The sequence below is a fragment of the Carlito syrichta genome, unplaced genomic scaffold, assembly GCF_000164805.1.
Source record: "Carlito syrichta isolate Samal-C Ts95f unplaced genomic scaffold, Tarsius_syrichta-2.0.1 Scaffold302567, whole genome shotgun sequence".
NCBI lineage: Eukaryota > Metazoa > Chordata > Mammalia > Primates > Tarsiidae > Carlito > Carlito syrichta.
Window position 1 is genome coordinate 217,373 of NW_007246663.1, and position 19,154 is coordinate 236,526.

Sequence of the window (19,154 nt, forward strand, 5' to 3'; positions counted from 1 at the left end):
TGGGTAGGAAAAGATTCCATTTACTAAATGGAAAAGACTGGAAAAAGAATCGATTTCAAAATTTGTCACTGATTTCTTAACACATTGTTCGACATGGCTGTGAGACATCCAAATAGAAATATCTGGTGCTCATAAAAAATCTTGGATAACTATATAAATATTAAACTTTGGCACAAAAATAACATTTGAAACCATAGAGCTGAGTGGAATTGCCTATTGTGAATATTAAGAATGAGGAATACAAAGAGCCTGGGTCATAGAACTGAAAATCCCCAACAGTGGAAGTTGAATGGAGAAAAAAGCAACCCACCAAGGAAGATAACACAGCAGCCAGAGAGGTGGAGGCAGAAAAGGAAATTATATACACATATGTATGGATAGATATGTACAAAAGGGGAACCCAAAAAATGGAATTATTTTTTGAAGGCAGGCCCCTTGTAATGCAGGCTTCCCTCACTAAGTAAGTGTTCTAGGAACCCACTGGCATCATTGTACTAGCTAGCATTGTTGTGAGAGGCTGCATTCGGCTTCAGTGAATTTTTGCTTTGGAGATTCTTGCAATGTCTTTGCCCGTTTCATGATGGGTGATTTTAGAGCATACGTGACCACACTACACTAAGTGTTCAGCAGTTTTTTACCAAAAACAGCATGACCCCTGTACCCCACCCTCCCCCTATTCACTGGATCTTGCCTGGAGCAAACTGCTTTCACTTCCCCAATGAAAACAGTCCTAAAAGGGAAATGTTTTGCCAATGTAGAAGAGGTGAAACAAAAAGTGGTAGAAGCACTTATTTGTTTGTTTTTTATGTATTTATTTAGAGATGGGGTCTTGCTCTGTTGCCCGTGCCGGAGTGCTGGGGCACAATAATAGCTCACCGCAGCCTCGAGTTCCTGGGCTAAAGTGATCTTTCTGCCTCAGCCTTCTCTGTAGATGAGACTACAGGCATACATCACCACATCAGGCTATTTCTTTTTCATTGTTTTAGAGATGGGGTCTCCCTATATTGCCTAGGCTGGTGTCAAACTTCTGGCGTCAAACGATCGTGCTTGCTTCAGCCTCCTGAGTAGCTGGGATTCCGGGTGCACATCACTACGCTCAGCATGTTTTTTTGTTTGTTTGTTTGGTTGGTTTTTTTTAAGAGACATTTGAGTGTATTTATCTGGTAAGAATACCCGGCATAGACAGAGAAGTTAAAAATACAAGAGAAAGAAGAGAGAATTAATGAAGCTGAAGCCCCAAGGAAAGGAGTGCAGGACTCAGCTGGGAACTAACCCAGAGAGACTGACTTTTGGAAGGTAGATACTTCTTTCCTGCACTGAAACAGAAAAGAGAAGAGAGAGGATGGGCACAGGTACAAACAGATGTGTAGTTCTAATATTGGGAGGATGCTGGAGCCTCCCTTTGATGCCCCCATTTTTGGAGGGAAGTGTGTAGCAAGCTATCTGTGAAAGAAAGCAAAGGGGATTAGGATGAGAATGGAGAATAGGGAGAGATGGGATGTAGGAACTTTATTGTGAGAATAGGAAAAGATGATTTAGAAGACAAGTGTTAAAATCACTGAATACATTGAAGGCCCAATTGATGTTCAAGGCCCAATTGATCATGTAGAGTGATGCGAAACTACCCAAGGCATTATTTTGCCAAACGACATTCAAAAGCTTAGTGCAGACATGAAGATGTCTGGTTGATTTTAAAGTGGTCTAAAGAACACATGATACAGGATGAGAGGCACAAACTCTACTCTTGAATTAAAGAAATTTGGGGTAAAAAGCTACTCTCCTCTAAATATGCAAAAGATGAGAAAGGCTTTATTCTAAAATTATGAAATTAAAAAAATCTACGCCATTAGCTAACTGGAGTTGTAAATGAAGAACAGAATATGCAAATAAGAAGATGCTGGGCAAAAAATCAGTTCCTGTTATATCCATGACATTATTTAAATTCAATAATTTACTATTTTAAATAACTCCACTTAGGGACTGATTTACTAATTCAGTCCCACAAATACATATTAGGTTCCTACTATGTGCAAGAACTGGCTAGATACTGAATTAATAATACCAAGGCTGATGTTTAATTAGCAAGAAGAACCTTATAGAAATATTTGACACTCAAATTAATATCAGATATATTCATTTGACTAATGCTATTACAATTACAGTTCATAGCTAATGGCATTATCGGGCTATTATCACAAAGCATTACCTCTCTTCTAAAACTCATTTCCATGATAATTCATTGAAATCATCATGAGAACACACTATCTTGATGGGTTTTTGCCTCCCAATGCTCTTCAAGAGAATGAACTCACCCTTTTAAGAAAGCTGGTTATGCCAATATCACCCATGCCTGTTCTATCTGCAGCTCAGTTGAACAATGCCTAGCTATTTCTCTATAGTTTTGAAAGACACAGTGTCCCTTCTTGGAAACAGCAACCTGACTTTATTTTTATCCACAATTCCCAAGATCTGGAAATGCAAATTAAAGTCGCAATGCAGGCATTATTATCTAGAGCTAAGTATTGAGCATTTGTGGATGTGGACCCTATCTCAATTCATCCATTCATTCAACAAATATTTATTCTGTCCCCTTTATATGACTTTAAGCAAACAGTTGAGCTGCTCTGTGCCTCTGTTTCCTTGTCTGTAAATTGAGGGTAATAATCATTTGAGTTTTTATTGAATACATAGGAAAAACTGATAGAAAAGTCAAAGTTAGAATGTAGTTGTTAGGTATTATTTCCTTCAGGTATCATGAAAATTAATGTGTTTTAAAAATTAACTCAGGTAGGAGAGCTATGAATCTCAAATGAAGCATTTAAATCAGGTTACTGAAAGGAGGAAGGAAAGAAATTAACATTTATTAAGTGTCAGTTATATGCAGACCTTGCTATATGCATTGTGCAAAGATTTTATTTCATTAAATCTTCACAACAATTCTTTGGGGATAGGTATTTGTAGTCCCATCATATATAAGAAGAAAGTATGCTCAGAAAGTTATATAAGTTGTCCAGATCATATAGTAATGGTGGATTCCTGATTCCAAAGCTCTTTTTACGACTCTGGGCTTATATCCTGTGATACAGAAGTATATCCATACTGGAGACTGACTGTTTACATCTTTTTAATTGCATATTTCTTTGCTCCCAAGCAAAAAAATCACATGGTAAAGTGAAAGGTGTGCCTAAAATTAAGCAGAGTATAAAATACATTTCAGTTCTGTCTCAACAATCTTGGATTTTTGCTAGATCACCAACACTAAAAAATAACTTAAAGAGAAAAAACTAAATCTGAGAGGGAAATAAATGCTCACTCCACCCAACTATCTTTTGAAGAGATTCCAAAAGGCACATTTTAAGGTTTTCAAAAATTCCATTAAGTTCAAAACAAAACAGTAGTTAGTAAAAAGGGAAAATATTGCATCTTCCTCCAAAGAGACCAGAAAACTGCCTTAAATCAAAAGCAGTATGCTGCAGCACTCAGTGCCATGTGTAGTTGAGTTGTCTGGTAAATCTGTGATTGCAGTCAGAAATAGAGTGATGTATCACTGAAGTAAGTGAATCTTTGGGTTTGGAATTGACTAGTTCTTGTTATTTGGGGTACTATGATTTCTAGAATAATATCCTAGGACAGTTTTATAAATAGTACATGACTTCCAAGTTATAATATCAAGGCTGCAAATAACAAGCCTGCTCTCCAGTACTTCCGTTGATGAAGCATCATTGGTGGTGGAAAACTAACCCTTTCTGTCATTTTATTATTAATCAGAAATCATTTTTATAAGTCAATTTTTTTCAGTATGTTGAATGGAGTGGTTTTACAACACTGCTTTGTTGTAAAGGTAATATTTGATAAAAATAAACTCAAACGATAAAAGAGGAAAAAAGACATAGTACTATTTGGGTAAATTTTCTTCCAATATTTTTCTACTTGTGTGCATGTGAATGTAGGTGTTAAATTTGTATGTGCATATGTAGATTTTAAACAAAATTAGGGTCTGAATAAGCCCTGCTGAATGCTCGACCAACAAATTCGTATCATCTCCACCTTTTTCTTTTTCCTAAAATAATATGAATCATATGCCCATATATTTGGAATTTAAAAAAACTCACTTTTAATAATTGTATGGTCTATCCCATTGCATATATATGTATGTATATATACAGAGGGTACCAAAAATGTATACACAATTTAAGAGCTGTTATCTGTGTATTACTTTCAAAGTTGAATTAAATTACAGTAGCAATGTATAATATGACATTCGCTCAACCGTTATTCTGCCTTTTTTTTTTACTGTACTGCCTGTTGCATGGTGATGCCAGCATTCATTTGATTGACATCATCTTTTAAGCGAGCATCATACTCAAATTATATGTACATTTTTTGGTACCGCTTTGTATATACACATATATATATAGACATATATATGTATCAATTGCCTTTTCCTTCTTAAAGAACATTTAGGTGTTTCTAATTTTTCAGTGTTATAAATATTACTAAGGTGAGCATTATTATATGTGTCATATAATCTTTAAGTACATCACTTATTCTCTTCTTAAAATAGAATCCTGGAAATGGGATTATTTCTTCAATAAGGATAAATATCTTAAAGACTATGGAGAAGTAAAGCAAAATTGTCTTTTTTCTTTTAATTTTTTTATTTTAAAGATATGGAGTACAATTCAGGGTTAGGAATACAAATTTTCATTATGCAGGTACCCTTGTTGATAAGGTATGCCCCGTCCCCTGGCAGATTCCCACTACTGCCAATCCCAGCTCTCCTCCTCTCGGCAGTTTCCTGCTACTACCAATCCTTTTCTTATAGTATTAAAGTTGTACAAGGTCTGCTTATGAGTGAGAACATGTGATACTCAGATCTTTGTTTCTGTGATACACCACTCAGTATTATAAACTCTAAGTCCATATAGGTTGCTGTGAAATTCATGATTTTGTCCTTCTTTATGACTGCATAATATTTCATTGTGTATATGTTCCGTGTTCTGGCTACTGTGAACAATGCTTCGATAAACATTCATGTGCAGGTCTCTTTTTTATAGAGTGATTTGAGTTCTTCTGGGTTCCTAGTAGGGGGATTGTGGGGTCATATGGAAGGTGGATTTTTAGATCTTTTAGGAATTGCCACACAGTTTTCCACAGAGGCTGCTCTAGTTTACCCACCATCAGTGTAGAAGTGTTCTCTTTTCACCACATCCTCTCCAGCATCTGTTTTTTGTTTTTTGGGGTTTTTTGAGTTGGAGTCTCACTCCATAGCCCAGACTGGAGTGCAGTGGCACTCTTCTGGCCACCGCAGCCACAACCCACTGGTCTCCGGCAATCCTTCCGCCTCAGCCTTCCGAGTAGTGGGAATTACAGGCACGCACTACCACACCTAGCTAATTTTTGATTTATTGTAGAGATGAGGTCTCACCAAGTTGCCCGAGCAGGTCTTGAACCCACAGGCTCAGGCCATCCACTCAGCTCAGCCTCCCAAAGCACTGGGATTACAGGCTGAGCCACCAAACCTGACCGGTTTTTTGAGTTATTGATGATGGCCATCGTGACTGGAGTTAGGTGGTATTTCAATATAGTTTTAATTTGCATTTCTTTGATGACTAGTGAGGATGAACATTTTTTTATGTTTATCTGTTGGCTGCTCGTATGTCTTCTTTTGAGAAGTGTCTATTCATATCTTTTGCCCACTTTGTAAAGGGGCTGTTTGTTTTTTTCTTTTTGGCATGTTTGAGTTCCTTGTAGATCCTAGATATTAGACCTTTGTCAGACATACAGTTGGCAAATACTGTTTCCCAGTCTGTGGGTTGTCTCTCCGACCTCTTGATGGTTTCTTTAACTTTGCAGAAGCTTGTCCGTTTGATGAGGTCCCACACCTCTATATTATCTCTTACTGTATGGGTACTTGGGGTTTTGATCAGGAATTGATTGCCAGTTCCAATTTCTATATGGTGTCTCCTGCATTTTCTAAGGTTCTTATAGTTTGAGGTTTTACATTTAGGTCTTTGATCCATTTAGAGTTAATTTTTGTGTATGGTGCTAGGCAGCGGTCTTGTTTTAATCTACTGCATGTGGTGAACCAGTTTTCTCAGCACCATTTACCGAATAGGATCTCCTCTCCCCAGTGGTTGGTGGTGGAGACTTTGTCAAAGATAAGTTGATTGAGATATTGAGGTTTTGCTTCTGGAATCTCTATCCTTTTCCATTGGTCTATATGCCTGTTCTTGTACCAATACCAGGCTGTTTGATTATTGTAGCTTTACAAAGTTTAAAGTCTGGGAGTATGATACCTCCCACTTTGTTGGTTTTTGTTTTTTGGTGGTTTTTTGGTGGGTTTTTTTGCTGAGGATTACTTTGGCTATTCATGGTCGTTTATGTTTCCATATGAATTCCCATACTGTCGTTTCCAGGTCTGAGAAGAATGCTATTGGTAATTTAATGGACATCAATTATGTAGCCATTGTGAAATGATATTTACCTTAAGGTATGAATTTCAGTCCTATACATAATATTGCTCCTTGTCAATCTGATTAGAAAAAGTTACATTCTACTGTTACTTTAATTTGTATGTTTTAAGAGTGTAAAATTGAAATTTTTAATATTTATAGAACATTTTAATCTTTTCTGCTTCATAATAGGCTTAGTCACTTCCCTGGGCTATTTTTCATTTAGTCTATTTTTTTCTTATTGATTTATAGATTTTTTTATACTTTATTGATTTAGATATGCATTTTATACTTTAAGGATATTATAATTCAGTTATATTCATTGCTAACATTTTCCCAATTCTAACTTAACATTTTATTTTATAGATGACTTTGTTTTACACAAGTTTTGCTGCTATATGGAATCAAATCTATCAATGTTTTTCATTGTGACTAATTTCATTGCATTTATCTATAGGTGTAGAATTTCAGTGGTTTAATATTTTGGATTTAATTTTCTCATCCATGTGGATTTTATTTTGTTGTTATTAAAGAAAATACTTATTTGCTTACCATAGGGTAAATGAAATGTAACCAATCAGTTTTATGGATTTTACCATATTCTTGTTTCTTAAGTGATCTTGAGACTGTTTCAGGGCTTTATTTTTGTCTGTTCCTTTCAGATGCTTCTTTAATTTGGCTTAGTATCACTCTTTTTTAATTATTATGCTTTTTTGATATTTTTTATATCAGTTATTACTAATCAAACTTTTTCTTATTGTTATTCTTCATTTATAAAAAACAGATTCTCTATGGCTTATACTTTCAGATGAATTTTAGAATAATTTTATTAGTTCTCCCCAATCCTATTTTTATTTTAATAAAATGAATAAAACTTGTAAGTTAATTTTAGAAAAACTAAAGTTTTTTCAATAATTAGTAATCCATCTAAATACATAAGATAGCTTTTTAATTTAATATTTCAAAAGTCAATTCAATAAAATTTTCTTTTCTTCACATATATCTTGAACATTCCTTATTGAAGTTATTTTAGACATTTTATGGTTTTTTCTTTTTGTCATTATGAACTGAATTGTTTTCCCTTATTACAACTCACTGAGATTATCACTGTTACATAGGGAGATTATTAATATTTGTTTATAAATATTTATTTCTACATTCAATTTCTTGTAGTTTCTTAGTAAATTTATAAGTGTTTCAGTTGAGTCTTTTAAGTTTTCAGCAAAATTATCAAATCTTCAAATAAATATAATTTTTAATACTCATTTCCAATATTTATTACTATGCTTTGAATCTTTCTCAGGACACAAAACTTACAGCACAAAATTAAAACCAGTCATATTTTATCTTGTTCATGATCTGAATACAAATATCTCTTATTTATCTTTTAAATAAGTTTGTAAGCTTATAAAGGTAATCTTAGATGATATTCTTTATCATAAAAAACTTTTTTGTTTTCTAAAATTTAAACAAATCAAGTTAAATTTGTTAAGTAGCTATTGAGATCTCATAATTTTTCTTACTGAACCTATCACTAAAGTATATTTAACTAATATATTTTTTAATATTAAATTATCTTTACATATGTGCAGTAAACAATATTTGGTAGCAAATATTGCTACATTTGGAAAGATCCATTATTTCCATGAAAATTTAAAAGTGCCTAATGTCTCTCTTTTTCTTAAATTTCGTTTTATTTTTAATTGACAAATAATAACTGTATATACCTATAGATGTCAATGTGATGCCTCAATTGTGGAATGGTCAAATCTGTCTAATTAACATGTTCATCTCCTCATCCACTTATTTCTTAGTGGGGAGAACATTTGAAATCTACTCTTTTAGCTTAAATGCATAATAATTTAGTCCCCAGGCTAAGCAAAAGAACACCAAAACCAACTCCTCCTTCATCTTCCCTTTCCAACATCTTCCCTTTCTCTCCTCACTCACCTACTACCTCAGCCTTTGGTAATCACTATTCTACTCTCTGCTTCTGTGAGTTTAACTTTAAAATTCCACATATAAGTGAGATAAGGTGACATTTGTCTCTCTGTGCCTGACTTATTTCACTTAGCATAATGTCCTCTAGATTCAGCCTTATTGTCACAAATGAAAGAATTTCCTTTTTTTTTTTTTAAAGGCTGAATGATATGCCATTGTCTATTTATAGCACATTTTAAAATCCATTGATTGATTGGTGGCCACTTCAGTTGTTTCCATATTTTAACTATTGTGAATAATACACCAATGAACATGGGAGTAAAAACATCTCTTTGATATAATAATTTCATTCCTCTCTATATGAACCCAGTAGCATTGCTGGATCATATGGTAATGCCATCTTTATTTTTCTGAGGCACATCCATACTGTTTTTCTTATAGCTGTACTAGTTTACATTCCAACCAATAATGTGACAAGTTTCCCTTTTCTTCACATTCTCAACAATACTTATCTTTTTTTAATAATAGCCATTCTAATAGGTGTGAGGTGATATCTCACTCTGGTTTCAATTTGTGTTTCCCTGATGATTAGTGATGTGGAGCATTTTTTTCATGTATCCATTGGTCCTTTTTATGTCTTCTTTGTTGAATGGTTTCGGTTCCTTATATATTTTGGATATTAGTCCCTTATCTGATATAAGATTTGCAAATGTTTTCTCCCAGTCTGTGGGTATTTGCTTCTCTGTTTTTTTCTCTGCTGTGCAGAAGCATTTTGGTTTGACATAATCCCATTTGTCTATATTTGCTTTTGTTGGCTATGCCTTGTAGTCACATTCAAAAAATCATTGTCCAGACCAACATCATGGAGATTTACCCTGTATTTTCTTCTAGTAATTTTACAACTTCAGATCTTACACGTAGGTCTTTCATTCATCTTGAGCTGATTTTTGAACATGGTGTGAAATAAGGATCCAATTTTATTTGTCTACATGTGTATATCCAGTTTTCCCAGACCATTTATTGAAGAGAATGTCTCTCCCATTGCATGTTCTTGACACCTTTGACAAAAATCAGTTGTCTGTAAATTCTTGAATTTATTTCTAGGCTGTTTAGTCTGTTCCACTGGCCTGTGACAGTTTTTATACTCATACTATGCTGTTTTGATTACTATATCTTTGTAGTATATTTTAAAGTCAGGTAGAATACTATGTCTTCATCTTTGTCTTTTTCAATTCAAGGTTACTTTGGCCATTTGGGGTATTTCATGGTTCCACATGAATTTTAGGATGATTTTTTTCTATTTCTGTGAAAAACATCAGTAGAATTTTGATAGGGATTATAATGTCTTTTTTTATCATTCTTTGTAACTTTTCCCCACTGTTATTAGCCATTAAGTATTTCATTTCTACTTGGTTCAATATTGGCAATTAATGTTTTTCTAAATTATCATCTTATTTTCATATGATTTTTGACACTAAAATAGTATACTCTTAACTAAACATTGTTATTTCTTCTGTATCTTTTGCCATACATACTGATTCAATTTGATGGTTTTGTTTCTTTTGTATATTTTCATTCAATGAATCAAGCCTTGGAACCATTAAATCTAATATATTTTAATATATTGATTTCTTGCTCTCATCTTTATTTCCTTATTCCGACTTTCTTAAGATTTGTTTTTATTCATTTTCTACATTTTTTCTTTAATGTTTAGCTTATTTATCTTAATTTTTACTTTAAAAAATGAAAATCTGTGTGCCTTTAAATGAGCCTCTTGGTAGAGTTTATAGCTGTATCCCTAAATGTGTAAATGTAATTTTCTACTTTTCTTCGTTTTTTAAAATACTTTGTGATGGTGGGTTTTACTTTTGACTAGCTAGTTATTTAGGAGCAGAATCTTAATTTCTAGGAGGTTTGGTTTGTAATTGATATTAATTAAATTTCTATTACAAGGCATATTCTTTCTTTATACTAAGCAATGTTGTGATCTTTATTAGACTCTTATCAATAGCATTTTGAAAGTTCTCTATATCTTTTTTCTTTTGCCTATTTGATCAAAAACTAACCAAAGTATGACAAGATCATTCACAGTAAATACTTATCTACCTCCATTTCCAAAAGATTTTGTTATGTTTTCATTACTTAAGAGATATCCTTTGGCATATCTTCAATTTGAATTGTGGCTTTATTTATCAATATTTCAAAAATTCTCATTGCCTCTTTGAATGCTTTTTTCTTTGAATTCAACCTTACCTGAAATTAGTATTTTGTAGCATTTTATTTTTGTCTTTATCTTATGAGTTTCTCGTTTATTATTATTATTATTTTAAGCTTTGTAATTCCGTGTTAAGCTTTTCATCTGGGTGGGGAGCATATCTAATGACAACAGAAATATACATGTAATTCCGTGTTAAGGCTGTAATTCCGTGTTAAGCAACAGTTATAATATGTATTATAGTTATTTTTTCTTCCCCATATTGATCTCCTCTTTCTATTTACTTATCCTCAAAAGAAGAGACTTATTGAGAGGTAGTGTTTACCAATCTAGAATGTGTGTGAATACTTTTGCTAAAGTCTACAATTAAAGTACCCCACGAAGCCCAGGTTAGTTCAACAAGTAGACTTGTGGGCTGAAGTGAGAACTTTAGTACACCATTTTTAGGTCCTCTCACACTCTGATCAGATGGATTGATGCAGTCTCAAGCATCTATATCTATCTGCTACTCCCCAGAACTTATACTCACTTCTAATGTTTTACTTCTGGGGACAACACTTCCAAGATGTAGGGTAATCTGCCTGTGTCCTGTTCCCATTACTTTTTTTTTTCAGTTTTTAAAATTTTATTTAACTTTTATTGGCATATCAGATGTACATATGATCATTTGATACATTAATATGATCAAACTAAGGTAATTGGAATGTCCATCACCTTAAATATCTATTCCCATTACTTCTTGTCCTATGGTTTTATGGGGGTTACACTTCTTGATACAGTTTGGAAGCAGAGGGACTTAGTTCTGGGTAGTGGTATAGCAGGATATATGAAAGGGTTTCTTTTCCTTTTCTCACCCTTCAAAAAAAAAACAGCAGTTATGCATTAGAGCAACAGCTAGTAATATTCTGTCTAGAACTCACCTTGATTGTCTCCTATTCACTTCATTGGTGCTAGAGGGACCCCCTCCCCATCCTAGATAGTATGAGATAGTGGGAAAATACTCCTGACATTAGAGAGACGAAACTGACAGCAGGTTTATTAGCTACATATACTCAATCCCATTTGTCTATTTTTGACAAAAATACAACCTGAGAGAGAAGCCATGTCGTGCACGGTCACATGGGGTTTGGGAATACAGTGAACAAGCAGGGTCTGAAGGGGGCAGATTTTGTAGTAATAAAGGGTTGAGGTGATCCCTGACTTCTGTAGAAGGATATGATTAGTTTGTTTGAATAATGTTGAAGGATAGCAGGGAAGTGAACCTGCTAAATTGAGGGCTGCGAAGAGTGTAACTGGTCTGACTAATAGGGGATCTAGCCTGGTGGGAGCCTTTCCCTCTGGGTGGGGAGCATATCTAATGACAACAGAAATATACATGGCTAGGCCTTTGGGAGCCTGTGAGGCTTATAGACATCAAGACAACAGATAAAAAATGTTGAACCTTATAATATAGGTTATTAGATTGGAGACAGGTAAAATATGTTTCTCTTTCATGTTAGCACATTTGTGCTGTTTATAGTATTATAGTATGTGTAAGTCACCATATATATTTCTCAATCCAGTATTAAAAGTCTTAAATTTAATGTAAACTACTCCAAGAATCTCTTCACAGTAGGTTAAATGTCTGTCTCAGGATTTGGGTAGAAATGTTGCCTTAGGTATTTTAGAAGAATTTGGGGTAAGCTATTTCAAAGAATGCAATCCAGACATTTTTTAACTGTTGAGAAGATGATAAGGAAAGTCATAAAAGCAGTATGTCTATTAGCACCAAGAGGGGTGCATTTGGTGTAAGAGTAGAAACATAAGGGTTCTAATGAGTAATACTTGACTTCTCTGTGCCTTCACTCTTTAATCTGTAAACTGAAAGAACTAGTCTAGATGATTCTACAGTCCTTTTGTCTCTAAAATGACTAGGATAATTTAAGATCAATAGGAACACTTTGGCATCTATAAGATCTAATACTCCAGAGTAATCACCAATTGCGAGTCCCCTGCTAATCTCTGAATCCATTTTCTTAAGCAATTTGCAATGCCCATTTCCTGGTACATGAAAACTTCTTTAAAAAATGATTTTCAAATGAACACATAAATTTAGCCGAGTAATAATATATATGAGGAATTCTGAACAATGCTCTACTACTCCAACATTATTACTAACTAATTGGTTACACTATTAAAGCACATAACTGGGGTTCACTGTGGGATTTAAAATGGCATGTGATGAAGGACCCACCAGACCCTTTCTGTGGCACATTTTTTCTCATGTTCCTGTTCACCTAATGGGAGATCTGGAGAAGTTCAGTTAGTCTTATTCTAGACCTGAATCTTCACTTTGTCTCCTTTTGCAAGGATGCTCCTGATTTCAATCAGCCACTAGAAATGTCAGATGAAAAATGGCACAAATGTGAATTACGACAATAAAAGTTTATAAGCTACTAAAATAAAGTTATAGTACCTAAGAGCTGAGTCAACTGACAATGTTAAATGGAACATTTTACAACTAGTCCTGGGATAATGATTTTTTTTTTAAATGGCACATAGAACATGAAGAAATATCTGGCAGGAAACAGGCCCAAGATCAAGCTCAGGCTACATGATTTTGTGTTAGCTACCTCGAAAGGGCAAGAGGAGGTGGCAATCTAAGGTTTAGGGAGTGCCTCCTCTATGTCTAGCCCTTGAGGATCATTATCTTTCTTCTCATAACAACTCAGTGAGGTAGGTATTTTCATCATTTTAGAGAGGAAGCACTGAGGCTCAAGTGGTCCAGTTATTTGCTTAACAACAAAACTGTGAATAACAGGGGCTAGATTTCCCTTAAAAAGTCTGTCTGACTCGAAAATCTTTTCTCTTTTTACATCTTTTAGCTTCCACTGCTGTCTCTTCACATAGACAGATAATCTCTGTATAAATAAAGCAAATTTTAGGTTTCCTGAGGAATCTTCCTGTCTGACTTGATGCAAGTATTTGTTCCATGCTATCTATTCAGACGATGGTTCCCTTTACCATGGAGCCTGCCATGTAAATTAGCTATAGCGAATGTTTAATTATAGCTAAATAAGTCAGAAATATGGGACCAAAATGAAGATCGGAATTAGAAAACCAAACACTAAAAATTATATTTAAGAAAGAATACAGGAACATTATAAAGACTTTAAAGAGGTGATACGCCAATCCTTAGGTGTTTGTTTTTTAGATAACTCTGCTCACAAAATGTTTTGTGTATGCCTGCAAATTTCCACTACCTTTCTCTAATTTTCTAGTACAACAGTTTCCTGTCCTGTCACCTCATACCTCCAAATACCAGGTCAACGAGCTTCTCATTCATGCCCACCACTTGTCCCCAAAGACAGACACAAGGATTCTGGCAAGCCCTGGAGGGTCTGGTGTTGTCCCCCAAAAGGCTGGTATTTTCTGTAATCACACAATTTCTTCAAAATATTATGTTTTACCTTTAAAGATCTTACAAAATTTATATTATTCTCTCTTATCTGACTCTTATTCTATAAAGATAGTCCTTTTAATCACTTATTATGAACCAAAATTCATGTTCCAAGAAGAATTAATGTCATGTTAATTCTGAGGCTTCACATGCGCTGTGCAAACTTCTTTTACTCTAGCCAGAGAAACACGATGACAAAATGGTATAATCACATGACATGCAAAGTGCTGATGTGAAATGAAAAGGACAGAAATACGACTGGGATATTAATTCAAGAGGGGGAAAAAATAGGACAGTTTGAATAGGCTTAACAGGATGGTTGAGTTCCTCCTGAAAATAAGTGAGATGGTATCTCATCTTATCTTGACCTGCACCCTCAACTCCCTCCATTCAAGTCCAATCAAATGTTTAGTTACACACACACACACACAAACATATTATGCACGTGCATGCACAAAAGTACACACATACACATTAAAAGGGCTACACAATACCCAATAGACATATAGAAAATATCATTGCTGTTTTTAAAGTATTGCCTAGAACTCCGTGCTGCATGTATAATACATACAATATAATGTATTCTATTTTATACATTATATTAAATAATACCTCAAAACCTACTGAAGAAAAGTTGAAAGTGTGTGTGGATATAGATATAGAGATATAGAGATAGACACAGAAATAGAAAGTGAGACAGAGTTATAGCAAAGATTCAAAGTAAAAGTCAAAACATAGGAACAAATTAAAATAATTACCTTGAATCCTGAATAGTTTCATATATGCCTAGTACGACATCATAAGGAAGTGGGGATGATTTATTCAATGATATTAAACTGAAGAAAGTACTTATCAGGTAAAAGAAAATCTCCATGTAAACCAGAGATTGCAAGTAATTTGATCAATAGGGTCTGTATATTGTCATAAAGTAACCCCGGGGTTATCAAAATTGTCAAAAATAATGTAACATCTGCCACCTGTGTATAGTATCTCATTAACCTTTCAATTAGCAAAAGCAACAGACTATCTGGTGATGGAAAATATTTTACATTTATAGATATTTGCCAAATAATCTGTAGGTGCCAGGCACTGTGCTAGATACTAGAATATAAGGATAAATACAACACAGTTCCTGCAAATTAATAGAATTATGAGGATTGCCTTTACATGCCCAGTTCTTCTGACATCTGTATTGTAGGATGCAAATTAAGGGTGGTTTTTGACCTTCAAAATATTTGGGGTGCCTTGTTTATCATTTTACTGTTAATTACAGAATTAATTGAATTTTGACAATGAAGTTTCACATGAACCTTTTTGTTTTGTAGATATTATTGAAGCGAATAAAGCTCTATGAATTGTGGAATGATAAAATATTCACAGAAACTTACAACTCTGCAGCTGAATAACAATTACATTTGTTCCAAACAGGTGATTGGTTTCCAAACACATTAAACAAAGGCAATTTAGAAAGTTTCTTCTTCTTCCTGGCATCATTAACATTGTTGAACGTCCTGGGATTCTGGAGTGTTTCACAAAGGTAAGTGTGTGGTAAGATGAACAATTTCTGAGTCCAGGAAATATCGGCCTGGGAACCAACACTGAGCCAGGAAGAATTCCCTATGCCATGACTGGACAAAATTAGCATATTAGAGAAATTTAACAGATTATTCAGAGCAAGAAATTCAATTTAGACTTCACTTTTCCCATCGATTCTCATAATAAAATAGTGCTTTACTAGATTCTAAAACAAGATTTTTTTCCTCCACTATGTAGTACCACTTTAAAATTAGAAATAACCATATTGATAATAAAAATGAATGAATCATTATCATTAAAAGCAAATATAATTAAACAAATAGCTATGAATCTAATGACGCTTGAGATTTGGATCCCATTCAGGCCTTTAAATCAGCAGTGACCATTTCAAGGTCAATAGCAAGCTGTGCAAAATCCCTTAGTTTGTCACCTGAGACCATTCAGTAAATGTCATCTACTATCTGTCCATTACCTCCCCCCCCAGCCCACCCCTGGCATATCCTTGGATAACTGTGTGCTTTTGAGCAAATTGTCTAACCTCTCTGAGCCTCTGTTTTCATACCTGTAACATAAAGACAATAACACCAACCTCTTCTAGGTTTTAGGGGAATGAATTTTGATAAAGGGCTAAGCCCAATGTTTGTCACGAAGTAGGAACTAGACAGTTTTTTCATTTTCCTCACTTCCTCCCATCTGTGTATGTCTTTAGTCATTTAGTCATATATTATCCTATCCACTGTCACTTCTCCCTGGCTTAAATCATTATTTTATTCAACTCACAAATCTCTTTTTGAATATCAGCCATGTGATAGGTAGTGTCATAAACTAAAAAAGATGCAAAGTCAGTAAGTCAATACATGTTTAGTGCCACAAATTCTGCTCTCATGGGACTCATGGTCCAATATGAGCAAAAGGATTAAACTCCATGCAAGGCAGAATTGATGACAAAATTAAAAGGCTTAGTGGCTCCCCGAATTTTTACATTTCTTACCCTCCAAAGTATGTAAGTTGTCAAACGGATTCTCCACAATGTGTCATTTTCCTAAATGCCGGTCTCATTCTTAGACTGAAAATCAAAGTATAGAATCAGAGTCTTGCAGAAAGATTCAACAGGAATGTCCTCCGCTTTGTAGCAAAACAGATCTGGTGATAAAAGCTGAAGCTGAAGGCAGGGCCTCTTTCCCCTCCATTCACTGCTTCCAAACATAAGAGTTGCCTGCCTGCCATTTTTCACAAACCTGTTTTGTCTCTCAATTTTTACTTTGTCTCCTACTGTAAGGTTTGACTTTGCCAAATTACTTTCATGAAGTGATTCAAAAAGCATTCTTGAGAGTCAGCCTAGCTAAAACCAGTTCCACACTTATCAGCTGCACAAACTTCAGCAAGCTGTTTAGCCTTGCTAGGCCTAAGAATAGTAACTGTGTCATAAACCTGTTGAGAGGATGAGCAAATATTCTGAAATGCCAGCAATAATAATAATAATGGTCTCACAGTTAGCCTTAAGCTCCTGTCTTCCTCCTTTTTATTCCTCTCCTAGACCTGAGGTATGGCCAAGATGACCGTGGTCATGGGCGGAGTTCAGGTAGAAATTAACACTGCAACCAGAATCTTTTAGCTCAGGGATTAACTCATTCATTCATTCCATCAACATGCTAAGCATTGTTCCAACGACCTGAAAAATAGAATTGAAGCAGCCAATGTATCAGTCTATGTGGAGTTAACATCTAAGGTCCAAAGTATAATATTCAAATGGGATTCTTTCTCTGTGATTGTGTAACAAGTGAGTTACATAAAGAAGTGAGAAATGGTGAGCTGGGGTGCAGAGAAAGAGGTAAGAATCAAAATATACAAAGCACCAGAGACTGAAGGAACCAAAATTGAGAAAAAAACTAAGTAAAAATGCAGGACTTATAAAGAAATAAATCTGATTCTCAATAAATCTCCATCTCCTGTCTACTTGCTTTTCTCCTGCATACTTTCTAGGGAAGGAAAAGAGAGAGGAGGAGGAGGAAACAAAGCAGGAAGGAAAAAGTTAATTAATTTTCCATGTATTGAGCACCTTCTGCATCCAGATGCTACACACACACAAGAAACCTCATTTAACCTCCATCACCTTCCTGTTCATGGATTTTAACACTCTACCTTACACACAAGAAAACTAAAGTGCAAAACTAGTGAAGTAAATTGGCCAGGTTCACACAACTAGGATTCGAACCCAATGTGTTTGTCTCCGTAGCCCATACTCCTACACTCCTCTACTGTGCTGCTTCCAGGTGCCATAGAAGAATCTTCTTCTTGCCCTCTGACATTCCTTAATTCTTATAGGTTGGGAGAAAACTCGCCCCTTCAGTAACTAGACCCACTACCAGCTGTTGATCAACAACTCCACAGGAAAAGAATGGGTGTTACATGAAAGGAGAGACTGGAAAATTTGCCTCAAAGGCCATAATTCAGAAAATTAAGTTCCGGTTCAAAACTCAGGCTCTGCCAACAACTAGTTATATGAACCTTACGCAAGTTATTTAACCTTTTGGAAACTTCTGTTTCCCCAGTCTGTGAAATGGGATGATTACATCCCACCCTGGCATGGTGCCTGGTACTTAGAAAACATTCAGGAAAGCTAGGTTTTTTTGAAGATCAGGGAATAAGAGTGCACATTCTAGAAATATATTAATGAATTTCTTCTTCAACAATGGTGTTTTTTTACATAATCTCAACACCAATTTTACAAATCCCCATTGCGTCTGATAAACCTTTTATGAGTCCTGACCACCATGAAATCTATAAAGTCAATAGGCTTTCAGACTTCCCACTGTCTCTCTCGCTACCAGGATTGAAGAAATGCACTACAGTTTGAAAAAAAAAGAAAGAAATGCCACCTAAAGGTCCTTCTGAGACACCTTCCTATGTACAAAAATGCCTTTTGTCCTTTTATAAAGACTGTTCTGGGGAGCAGTGCTCTTAAATAATCGTCACTGTTTTGTCAGTATCTATGAGTCTATCATAAAAGGTAGACAAGCACAGGAGGAAAGCGAATGATTTATCAAGTCATCTACATCTGGTCCTAAGAAAAGTTTTTTTTCTTTCTTTTTTAGATATTGTAATCTAAATCATTTTAATGTCCAGAACATCAGTGGAAGTAATCTTGAAGAAACACTTCCCCTCGACGAAAAGTCTCTGAAATTTTATGGCAGTATACAGGAATTTTCTTCAAGTATTGATCTTTGGGAGACAGCCCTATGAAACCACATTTGAGTCTTCTGTCTTAAGAGCACAATATTCATTGTTTTCTTCTTCAGTTGAACATTTTATGCGCTTTTGTGGAAGAGTCAATATATATGGGAGTGACTTTTTGAATATTATCTGTGTACTTTATTTACAAAGACTAATTATGACCCATCTAGTAAACTAGTATGCTTTTGCATTAATATGCTATATGTTAGAATTAATAAAGTAATTTCAAAGTCTAGGTGATTCCTCTATGACAAAAAAAATGACAGTTTTCTATACACCAATGGTATTTTACAACTTTTTACAATAGCTCAGTCATTAAAAGCAACACATATGA

The 19,154-nt window shown here is 34.7% G+C and overlaps 1 protein-coding gene across 1 annotated transcript in view; it reads left to right on the forward strand.

Annotated features, from left to right (window-relative positions):
• SLC15A5 (solute carrier family 15 member 5) overlaps positions 1 to 18,829 on the forward strand; it is a 91,205-nt gene extending 72,376 nt beyond the window's left edge. Inside the window, exons 8-9 of the mRNA XM_008056886.1 lie at positions 15,479 to 15,587; positions 18,682 to 18,829. Of these exons, the coding sequence (XP_008055077.1) occupies positions 15,479 to 15,587; positions 18,682 to 18,829 (257 nt within the window). The remainder of the gene's footprint in view (positions 1 to 15,478; positions 15,588 to 18,681) is intronic.
• The last annotated feature ends 325 nt before the right edge of the window (positions 18,830 to 19,154 follow it).